This window comes from Chlamydotis macqueenii, chromosome 3, assembly GCF_036417535.1.
Source record: "Chlamydotis macqueenii isolate bChlMac1 chromosome 3, bChlMac1.mat, whole genome shotgun sequence".
Taxonomy (NCBI): Eukaryota; Metazoa; Chordata; class Aves; order Otidiformes; family Otididae; genus Chlamydotis; species Chlamydotis macqueenii.
In genome coordinates this window covers 74628298-74640537 of record NC_141558.1, presented here as the reverse complement: position 1 = coordinate 74640537, position 12240 = coordinate 74628298, and the positions used below count along the sequence as shown (strand labels likewise).

Sequence of the window (12240 nt, the reverse complement as noted above, 5' to 3'; positions counted from 1 at the left end):
TATTGAGAGGCACTTACTGTCTTGCTCTCACAGAGTAAATTCCTGGGTTTATATTGCCATTTTTCACTGCAATTCAAATGAGATTTCTCTTTCTATACCACCCATTACATGGCTTTGTGGGTTATCTAAACTGTGCCTATGAGATGCTGGGCTCAAAGCACCATTCTTAGTCCATCTCCCACATAATACCAGCAAACATTTTGTTAATTTCCAGTGTGTCAGTGTACATTTGCATTGCATTTGTACTTCAGGGAAAATATTTGCTCCTCTTGTTTGTTTGCACCTGAACTGGCCATTTATTTTTCTTTTGGATCTCTACTATTTGTTTTACTTCCTGATGCACAAGCAAGAGATGTTAAAAAAGTATGTTTTTATTTCCTTCATAAATCATTCACTAGGAGGTACAAATGCTCGTAATTTTTATCAAGTAGTGGGATTCATCACTTTTTACTTTGTTTCCCGTTCTTAACAGTGTCCGTATTAATGTATCTAGAAACAAAGGTCTTTCAAAGGTGGCGTGTTCTCGGTTTTGATCTGCATGGTGAATGACAGGCTTAGCAAATGATATGGGAGTAAATAAGGCTCACAGCAGTAAAACCAAAAATAATTCAGTTGTGATATTTTCATCACATATTATCATCAGATAATAGTTTTGGGAAGAAAATAATTATAAAGTGAATCGAATTCTGATCTTTTCAGCATTAGTAGAAACTCTATTGGAAACATACACTTACTCATCTTTAATAAATGCCTGAATTAATTGAGTCATGTGTAGACATGCCATAGGGTGCACATTAACATGTACTTTCTTCACAGTTGTGCCTACAGGATCATAGAAGAGTGAGGCTTACAACGTTTGCTAATCCATCCTCATGTGTCAGGGCAGGTTCAGCTCTATTTAGGCAAATCCTTAACACTACTTTTCTGACTTATTCTAAAAGATCTCCATTAATAGAAGGTTCACAGCTTTCCAAGGCAACCTATTCCTGTGCTTCACTATTCCTCACTTTAGAGAGCCTATTTTCTAGTTTCTTTTCTGTGATTCAGTTTAAAATCATGAAAACCATGAGCATAAAGATATGGTTATTCTCTTCCTTTTTCTATGTTGTGCAATTTATAATGGTTTAGCCGCAGCCAGCAACTAAGTACCATGTGGCTGCTCGCTCACTCCTCTCCCTGCAGTGGGATGGGGAGGAAACTCTGGAAAAAGAAAGGCGAAAGTCGTGAGTTGGGATGAAAGCAATTTAACAGGCAGCAAAGGAAGAGAAAACAAGGAAAAAATCCAATAACAATAATAGAATATACTAAGCACGTGATTCACAGTACGGTTGCTCACCTCCAGTACCCAGCCTGCTATCGAGCAGAAATTCATTCCCCTGGTCCTGTCGCCACTTTATATGCTGAGCATTACATCATATGGCATCTAATATCCCTTTGGCCAGTTTGGGTCAGCTATCCTGTCTGCGTGCCCTGCCAGCTTCTTGTGAAAAGTAACTCTATTGCAGCCAGAACCCAGACAGGTTATGCTAACTGTAAAAATGATGGGTAAGTGTTGCAGCAGGGCTGTGCTGTCATCCTTAGAACCAGCCAAGAAAACACACTAGGTAAATAAGCAGGCCATAGATTTGATAGAGTGATGTCTTAGTAAAAATTTATTTCAGACTTTTAACGGATTTTATTTTCCTTCTAGTGCTAAAAATTTTGATTCCTTAGGTACACATGTTGGGTTCCCCTCTACTACCCATATCAGTTTAAAATAAAACTGTAACTGGTTTTACTGTGAGTTGATACGTTATAAACTGTTATATACTTGTTTTTATAAGAAAGTAGAAAACTTGTACCACTTAAATGTGCGTTTCAAAATGTGTTTTGGCTGGTGAGACAGTCACATAGCAAATTGATTCACTTTCCTAACAAAAGGAAGTGACTGAGGCAATCAAGGGAAGTTGCCTTTGTTCTTGTAAAGACTCTCAGTTACTGAGTAACAAACAGCATAAAAAGGCTATCAAAGGTGAGAACTTTTCATTGCAGTTCTTCTAGTGTGTAAGGTTAGTGTTTAGTGAAGTCTCATGAATAGATTAAAATGAAAAAATTGCTGTAATGAAATTCTCTTGAGACAAAGTATATGTTTGAGCACTTACCACGGGAGCAGTGTTCAGAGAGTTCTGTGGTGAAGCAAATTTGCTGTTCCACTGGCATTTGTACTCTTTACTGATATTCATATATGAACACTGTTAAGTGTATATAATACTTCCATTCATGAATGAAAAAAGGTGGTCAAAACAGAAAGTCAGCTTCTTTGTGGATGATGCGTCGAACAAGGTTTTGCTGTTACCATTAATAGAAAGTAAATCACAGAAAGTCCCTCGGGAGAGTGGAAAGTAAACTGAAGTGTTGCTTTAGGGAAAAATTCCTGATAACAAACTGATTAAAGTAACTCCAAGTTGAAATATCTAAAGAAGGGAGAAACAGAGAATGAAAAATGCTGGGAGAATGGAAAGAAAATGAGGCGAGAGTATGTAATGTATTGTGATGATAACAGAACGGCAAAGACAATTTCTAACTGTGCTGTTGTAGCGTTACACAACAGAGGAGTACTTGTCTGTTTGCCCTGTGCTGGCAGGGGCACTGTATACTGTAACATTAATCTCTTGCCACTTTGTTACCAAAGCTTTATGGACAAATTTGAAGAAATACAGGGATGATGAACAACAACTACAAGAGAGAAACTAATTAAGAAGTATTTCTTAAAATAAACACCCCAAAACCCAATCCTATACCCAAGTCTGAAGCCTTATCTCATCAAAGTCTGGGGCTTAGCTTCTCCTCTTTCTCTTTTGGTTCTGTGCTGTAATGAAGCAGTTACTACCTCTGCTACTCAAATTCATGTGAGAAGAGCTCAAGGTCTCTTTCTGAAAGTAGCAGAAGATCTGTACTCAATGGAGATGGCAGAATTCATGCACTAAATATGATTAATAACTAAAATTTGCTTCCTATGGCTCTGATTTCTGATGTGGAAAACAGCTTTGATCATGTTTTAAAATTATACTGGAAGGACCAAAAAAGTGATCTGGTTTGTTGTTTCAAAGTCCATAATCATTATCTATAACAAATTGACTAAGGCATTTTACAGTCAGATCTATATGACTCAGGAAGCAATCACCAAGTCAAACCTGTTGTTTCTTAAAGAGATTTTTTTTTTCTGTGAAAAAGAATGGAAATGTAAAGAGCTTTCTGGACTCAGGAAAAGGTCATTGCAGGCACTAAAGTGGAGCATGGAGGGAGAAGGCAGAGTTTTTAGCTTTCATTCATGTGTACAGAACACAAGCGAGAGAGAGACACTAAATAAAGAAACCTTTGTGCTAGATAATAAAGTTAGTTATTTTCTGAGATACAAACCCAAACATTGTTAGACCAAATACAAAGAAATAAATAAAGCTGAAGTTTGACAGTAGGTAAATATTTGGTTTCCTGAATTCCATATAGTGTTGAAGTGTCATCATGGACCAGATTATCATTTCAGACAGATGCAAATGAGGAGCAAATTAATATAAATTGAGATCTTTAGCAGAAGTGAGCTGAAAGTTTTATACAAACACTTAGATGTTTAAAAGGCTCCTAAGGCCATTTACAAGCTCTAGAAAGAAGGTTCTATCACTGAAAAATGGCAGCTGTGATGAGGGTTTCTATTTTATTCAAGCAGGAATAAATTACATATGAGAAATTCAGTCTCTGTTCACTCTGTGTTACATCATCGTGTGGCTGGGGTTACTTTAACATAGTTACAGATTGTATTTCAGCAAAGAATGTTTTGTTTATAGCAAAGTATTGCATAGGAGTTTCCTTCTGATTCAAATTCTTTAGTTTGGAAATGTGATGATCCTGTGATTTCAGCAGATCTTTCTCAACTAGCAAAGCAAGTTACAAGCAGCTTTCTTCTTACTGCAAAGGGGTATGGCCTAGAAACCAGCACTACATAGGAGCAGATCTGGGGTCATAAATGCATACTTGAGTGAAGTTTCTTTGCAATTGAAAGAAAAGTGCTTTACATAATTCAGTCTGGTTTTGTATGTGCTTACCTTTTAGGCTGTATATAAACCTCCTTTGTAAGGTGGGAAAATTAATTCAAATAGTTAGATGCTTTCCTGAAGCAGTATCCTGGGCACTGTAGAGCCAACACTTTTAAACTATTTTGTAGCATTAATCACAGATTTCATTACAATAGATGTAAGGGGAAAAATGAATGTACTTTTTATGTGAAACCTATTGGCAAATTCTGTGCACATCCTTTGTACTTCTTGGAAATAGAATGGCATCAAGCAAAGGGCTTCTTGTGTTTTGCCTAAGCTTGAAATGTTGCTGTGTCATTTTTAATCATGATTAACACTCATGACACAGTCTGTTTAGCAATGCTGTAAAGTTTATGTATTCTTTATGCTGAGATCATTGGTGTATGTAAGCATACTTGTACTTCTGTTTTGTGTTTTGCTTACATTCTGACCCTCACTTCCTATATTTGTTTTGTGTAATATCTGTACCTGTGTCTTATTTTTCCTTAATCCAAAATTTGAATTCTTATAAAAGTTCTTGATTGAGCATGTCTTTTATGTTACGTCAAATTTACGCTTATACTGAAATACTTCTTGAAATTGAAAAAAATTGTCTCCACCTACAAATGTGTATTCAAATTGTTGTTTCTGAAGCATTTTCTATACAACATTTGGTCAGAGATTGTTGTGATATCAAGTGATAAACTTCAGGTTTTCCCCTGGAAAACCAAATTCAAAGAACTGGTCCTTTGTATTACATTTTATCATACTAGTATGAGCCACATAAAAGAACGATTACCTAATATTATTCTAAACGGAAGGTGACTGCATTGTCAAAGACTGCTGGTGAGTAATTGCAGATAGTGTTGCCAGATTGTGACTAACTGGGTACAAAATTTTAGATTAAATCATTTGCAAACTAGTAATGAGTTTTCAATGCAGCTTTTTTTCGTGTATTCTAAAATGCTTAAAATGGACTTCATTTTATATGTGGCAAAGTATATCTGTATTTATTTGTAAGCAAATGCAAAATGGTCTCTTAGAGTGTAAGTGCTGCTTTTGGGGTTTGAGGATGACAGCATCGTTCAGAATGATCAAAAAGGAAGTGAAGAAGTAAATAATCAAATTCCACAAAAGAGAATAAAGGAGATTTGGGCACAAAATATTGTTGTTTGAAGAGTAACTTTGCATAGCTGTTGTATTTTACATACTTTCTCAGAAGGCTCTATTTTTCTCTATCAATGGTGTTGAGTTTTTGTGATGAATATCACACTTGTGCAATTTTATTTTATTTTTTCATTGTAGAATTCTTTTACATGTGACAGGAGAACATGTTTAGTAGGAAATAGTGATGCAGATGAAAGGCTTACAGTAGTATTTTCAATATTTTTATATTTAACTGACCCGTATGCATTCCTACTTTTCCTCAGCTACCTTTATTTCTGAACTGCCACTGGGTGCTTATACACACACTACATTTAACTTTGAACTAGTTAAAGATTGATACGTAAGGCAAATAGCAGATCTTGGCTTTATTTACCAAAGATAAATGTCAAGGTATTCTTGGCCTTCTGCGTGCATAGCTAGGGCATCCCAGGTATGTCTCCTAGTTTGAGGATACAGCTCTCTTAATTCAGTTAAGGATTGTGTTTCAAGAAGGAAAACAAGGTATACAACTGCTTGTGTGGTCTTTCTCCCTAAAATCCAAGTTCTGCAAGTCAGGAACCCGCAGTTAACGCTTTTGGCCATAATAGTCCCTTAAGACTACAAGGTGACAGTAAGGTGAAAAAAAACCCAGAAATTCTGATCAGAAATCAAGAAATAAAATTGTAGGGGAGAAAAAGCAAGTACTTCATGTCTGAATTAGTCTGGTGTTCTCAGGAAAGTTTCCTACACAAATCCAGCCAAATCTTCCAGTCATAACATAGGATGGAGCGTGAGCTAGAATGGCATCAGACCTGCTGGAACTTTCAGATGAATATGCTGAAAGAGGATTCCCCATTAGGAACAGTCTTACTGTGACCCAATTAATATTTATGAATTGCAACGTTTTCTTGTTTTCTGCCTTTGAGCTTGTGTGTGCTAGAGATTTCTTGTGTGGTCCTAGGACCCAGTGAAGTATCAAAGTTGTACTGGGCTCAGTTTTGGTGCGGTCTCGCTGGGTTTTGTTTAGCACCAATGTCAAACTTCTACGTAGCACAGAAGTCAACCCCAGAGGTCTTATATAGCCCTTGCAAAAGAGCCATTCCCATTCTGGAGTCTCATTTTAATAACTTCAAAAAGATAACAAGCTGAAATGGTTTATTATTTTGTCAACTATTTTTGCATTTCTTCTTCAATCCCTAATTTCATGTCTCTTTTGTGAAAAGAGCTGGGCTCAGAATTTTTCAACTGATTAACACCACTTAACTACCTGGTTTTTATCTCCAGTACCCAGGATGCTAATACTGCTCTAAGTAGAGCTGCAGTCAGTCTGCTGCTTGCCATCTCTGTGCTGGAAGAGATTTCAGCAGCCAGTCATTGTTCACCCTAGTCATTATCTGGATATAGTCAATATAATAGCCTATGTAGTGGATCCTTGTGAAGTAATGTGGTAGTCTGGATTTCCTTCCTAATGAATAAGCAGTTGTATGTAAAAATCATCCCTGAGGAACTATCCTGCATAAGGAATTAGTGCAGCTGAAGAGACATATGGAATGCGTAAGGCCATTAATTCAGAGATCCTGTTAGAGCTCAGGTGGGGTACAATGCAGTTTTTCCTGAATCATAGAATGGTTTGGGTTAGAAGGGACCTTTAAAGGTCATCTAGTCCAGCCCCCCTGGAAGGAGCAGGGACATCTCCAACCAGATCAGTTGCTCAGAGCCCCATCCAGCCTGGCCTTGAGTGTTTCCAGGGATGGGGCATCCACCTCCTCTCTGGGCAACCTGTTCCATTGTTTCACCACCCTCACTGTAAAATCTTTTTTCCTTATATCAAGTCTAAATCTACCTCCCTCTATTTTAAAACTGTTACCCCATCATCCTATTGCAAGAGGCCCTGCTGAAGAGTTTCTCTCCGTCTTTCTTATGAGCTCCCTTAAGGTTTTGGAAGACTGCTATAAGGACTCCCCAGAGCTTCCTCTTCTCCAGGCTGAACATCCCCAACTCTCTCAGCCTGTCCCCATAGGAGAGGTGCTCCATCCCTCTAATCATCTTTGTGGCCCTCCTCTGGACCCTCTCCAACTGGTCCATGTCCTTCTTATGATGGGTGCTCCGGAACTGGACACAGTACTCCAGGTGGGGTCTCATGAAAGCAGAGCAGAGGGGGAGAATTACCTCCCTCTACCTGCTGACCATGCTTCTTTTGATGCAGCCCGGGATGCAGTTGGCTTTCTAGGCTGCAAGTGTATATTGCTAGCTCATGTTGAGCTTCTCATCAACCAAGACCCCCAAGTCCTTCTCCTCAGCGCTGCTCTTTATCCATTCTCTGCCCAGCCTGTATTTGTGCTTGGGATTGCCCCAACCCACGTGCAGGACCTTGCACTTGGCCTTGTTGAACTTCATGAGGTTTGCACGGGCCTAGCTCTCTGGCCTGTCAGGGTCCTTCTGGATGGCATCCCTTTCCTCCAGCCTGTCAACCACACCACACAGCTTGCCAACTTGCTGACAGTGCACTCTGTCCCACTGTCTGTGTTGCTGACAAAGATGTTGAACAAAGCCAGTCCCAATACCAGCCCGCAGGGAACACCAGTTATCACCGATCTCCACTTCGACATTGAACCGTTGACCGTAACTTTTTGAGTGCAACCATCCAGCCCATTCCTTATCCACTAAGTGATCTGTCCATCAAATCCATGTCTCTCCAGTTTAGAGACAAGAGTGTCATGCAGGACAGTGTCAAATGCTTTGCACAAGTCCAGGTGGATGATGTCAGTTGCTCTTCCCTTATCCACCAATACTGTCACCCCGTCATAGAAGGCCACCTGCCTTCTGCCACCTGGGTGATGTGGCTGGAGCCCTTGCTGGTGAAGGCTGAGGCAAAAAAGTCATTGAATACCAGGTCTCCTGTTTCCTTCCAGAGAGGGCCCATGTTTTCCCTGGTCTTCCTTTTATCCCTGGCGTACCTAAAGAAGCTTTTATTGTTGTCTTTGACGTCCCTGGCCAGATTTCATTCTGACAGGGCTTTAGCCTTCTTTACTTGATCCCTGGCCACTCAGACAGTCTCTCTGAGCATCCTTCCAGGTTGCCTGTCCTTGCTTCCAGCCTCTGTAGGCCTCCTTTTTGTTTTTCATTTGGTTCAGGTGCTCCTTGTTCATCCATACAGGCCATGCCTGAAGAGGCCAAAGTCTGCTCTACTGAAGTCTAGGGCAGAGAGCTTGCTGCATGCCCTCCATGCTGTCCTAAGGATCTGGAACTCCACCATCTCATGCTCACTGCAGCCAAGGCTGCCCTTGAGCTCCACATTCCCCCCCGAGATGCTTCTTGGTGGTGAGAGCAAGGTCCAGTGTGGTACTCCTCCTCATTGGCTCCTCTATCACTTGCAGAAGGAAGTTGTCATCCCCTCATTGAAGGAACTTCCTGGGTTGTTTGTGCCCTGCTGTCATACATATTTATTTATACATTTATTATGTATCCTAAGATGTAACAACAAAAAACCCCTCAACCTTTGTGTATTAGTCTAATGTGGTGAATGTTCATTGATTATGTACAGTAGTGATACAGATTTTTCACATGTTCTGGTGGTTTAGCCCTCATCACCGCACAGTTTCTCACTCACATGAATGCTACTAGCCTGGGGGAAAATATGTTGAATATTAAAGCAATGAGAATTATCTGTTCATAGAGTTTTGCTTTGTTAACATCAGAGAATACGTGGCCATAGTGTTCACGTACCTTGTGGGGACCATATATGAATGGCTTCTAAAGTAATAGCGTTTTGTGTGATTTTTTTTATTATTTTTTTCTCTCTGTAGTGAATCCTCAGCAGTACTTTAGCTGTCCAACTTCTTAATTGAATCATGCTTTCATTTAAGATCATTGTAACCTTTGTGTTACTCAAGATTACTTTTGATTGCATTGTGTGTAAAAGAAACAAGTCTGCAGATAACAATAAATTGGACACTGGGTTACAAAGACATATAGCAAAATTCAATTTCTGTTTCTTTTGTTGATCCTAGGAGGCTTTTCAATGGGAGGTGGAATGGCAATGCATTTAGCATACAGGTTTCATCAGGATCTGGCAGGAGTCTTTGCTTTGTCTAGTTTTCTCAATAAAGACTCTGCTGTTTACCAGGTGAGTGTTTGGTAGACTTTACAGAAAAACTGCTTAGGTAAAAGAAAAAGATGATTATTAAAATTGAGTATGGCCTGTTTATTCATTTGAGGCAATTGATTAATATTCTAAACTTACGATGTTTCCTGGAAATAGATAAGCAGAGTATTAGGGAGGTGAAGCTTTAAAGCTGTACTTACATGGTGTTTTGTTTGCTCTTTTGCACAGACAGTACAATTATTTTATTCAAAGTAAGTCAGTGTAGAAGGCAGATTAACAAATGAAATGCATTGCAAGTTGTCCTTATTTGTTAGAGAGTAAGTGTAACTATTTTTTTAATATTTGTGCTGAATTATAATACTCCTGGGCTCCATCTGCTGTCATGAATTTTTTTTCTATTTCTCTTATTTGGAGAGGGATATAGACCTTAAAGTAAACCCTATAATTTGTCAAGAGTTAGCACGTTGGAATTTGAAGTGCAGTTTTTTCCCAATGTTTCCTTGTTTGCTTTTGTAGAGATAGTACAATAAAACCACTAAAACACTGGTTAATAAATAAAATGCTATGTAAATTGTCACCGTGTAATTGTAACTATTCTTTTAAAATTTTTAGTTATGTGTCTGATAATGTTTCTTCTTCATCTAGGCTTTGAAAAGAAATGAAAGCATTCTTCCAGAATTATTTCAGTGTCATGGAACTGCTGATGAACTAGTTCTCTACTCATGGGGTGAAGAGACCAATAAGATGTTAAAGTCACTGGGAGTATCGACGTCACTTCATACTTTTCCAAACCTTAATCATGAGTTAAGTAGAACTGAAATAGAAAAATTAAAAACCTGGATTGTAAAGAAATTACCTGTTGAAGCAGTGAAGACAAACGAATAAAAAAAAAGATGCAGTTTTTGTATACTTCCTCATTTTTTGTGGTTTTATGATTATGCGTGGCATGTATATGAGTGCCCCATATACATTATGTAAGCACAGCTTCAGGTAGACACCGTTGTGTTCCATAAAGTTCACCTAAGTGGTGAAACTATGGTGCTGATTATTAACACTCATTTTATCATATGGGTTTCTATTTCTGTTTTCTTGTCCGGTTTTTAAATACACATCCATGTCAATCTATGGAAAATAATGACTGATAATATTAGAACCATTCCTAAATAATCAAAACAGTATTCAGGAAGCATTGCTCTGAATTTCTCAGATACCTTTTTTTTTGTTTTGGTGTGTGTTCTAAAATGGAAAAATACACAGTGTTATGGTTGTCTTTCTAATGGCATTACAGCAGAAAAAGGCCGATTATTAAAATAAATGACTTTTACTTGTAGAAATACATACATATATTCTAGTTAGTTCACTGAGAGGAACTGTATTGGCTTCAGTTGGATTCTTGGCATGTGGGAGAAAAGCTGCATCAAAGCAGAGTTGTGTGTCACCTCAAAAAATAACTGAGGTTTGTGTTGTTGTTACTACCCATTCTCATTGTTTCGTTACTCAGAAATCTAGCTTTATGTGAGTTGATTGAGGCTTCTGTGGTTTATAGCCTAAGTTTAAAAAAAAAAAAAAAGTGCCATCATTATTGTTAAGATCTATCCTGTTTTTGAAGAAATCATTCTTTGGGCACTGTTCCTGTAGAAACTTATTTTTGCCAACAGTTTTATTTTGGTCTGCAAGATCACTTTTTAGATTAAAAGATGAGGATAGTTGACTCCTCTGTGAATATTTAACAGTTGTAAATAACGATTGTGATATAAAGAAAACTTGTATCCCGTTATTTTAAGGGTAGATGATTCATCTCTGTGTCAGTCTGATAAATTAGCTCAGAGTATAAATATCTATTCTTATGTAATTTTAATGTTTTTTTTATTCCCCCTCTCTGCCCCATTTTCTCTTCCCCAAATTCAGTAATTTTATTAGCATGACAAGGTATTCAACCTTTTGCCAAAGTCAATAGATCCAAGTCTCTTGCTTAATCTTCTCCTTCCCCCTTTTTTTGAAGAGTGGATCTAGGACACTGTTGTTTCCTCTGTCACAGCAGATTGCTGCCGGTATTGGCTATGACTCCAAAAGTGTCGGCCAGCTCCAGGGGACTGAGAGTTTTGTTGGAATCTTCATGCACAGAGACCTAAGCTGGTTTTTACCTATCTTGAAGAATAAGCAAAAGGGAAAAATTGTCACTGTTAAGTACAAGGCATGTAATTGGCAGTAGCAAGTAACAACTTCCTGCTGCTAAAAATATTTTGTTTTATTTCATTTTGCTAGCATTAGCAAGTCAGCAGTCTGTTCTGAAAAACAAGATTTTAAATGGCACATGAAAACTTAGCTATTTGAAAAAGTAACTGAAAAGCATATTTTCTGGGTGCCCTAGGCTTCGTAATTACTACAAATTAAATTGAAACAGGTGTGTTCAGAGGCAGCTGAGCTAACATTGCCTTGGCCTTACTCTAATTACAGTCCTTGACAAGTGAAGTTGTAGCATTTTAGTGATAATACATCATTTTGAGTTTTGCACCATTTTCTGCTCTTTCTGCAGTTCCTATCGGGAGGCTATTTGAACCACTAATGCAAGGTGGTAATTTATTTTGGTGACAAGTGCATTCAGATGGGAAAGTGGTGGACTCCTGGCAAGGTGGCTTTTAACAAGGTCAGAGAACAGCGCGGAAGAGTTGAAATAAGATCATGGAGGGAATAGAAATTATTACCAAGCCAAACTCAGTTATTTTGATTGTCTTTGCAGTCTTAATAATTGCAAATATAGCGGATACAGAGTTTGGTTTTATTCCCTTGATATAGGCTGAGAAGCAGTTACAAAGGTCTACATTTCATGACATTATTGGAAAACAGTGAAGTCCCCAGTTTGCATCTATTTTCTTCCACCTTCCTCATCTTGTGAGTGAAATGACAATTAATCAGGAGATGCATTGTGACATAAGACTG

General features: G+C 38.3%; 1 protein-coding gene across 1 annotated transcript in view; it reads left to right on the top strand.

Moving 5' to 3' along the window:
- The window catches only part of LYPLAL1 (lysophospholipase like 1), a 29652-nt gene extending 19443 nt beyond the window's left edge, over positions 1-10209 (top strand). Inside the window, exons 4-5 of the mRNA XM_086744965.1 lie at positions 9206-9321; positions 9946-10209. Of these exons, the coding sequence (XP_086601091.1) occupies positions 9206-9321; positions 9946-10185 (356 nt within the window). The 3' untranslated portion in view covers positions 10186-10209. The remainder of the gene's footprint in view (positions 1-9205; positions 9322-9945) is intronic.
- Positions 10210-12240: the final 2031 nt, after the last annotated feature.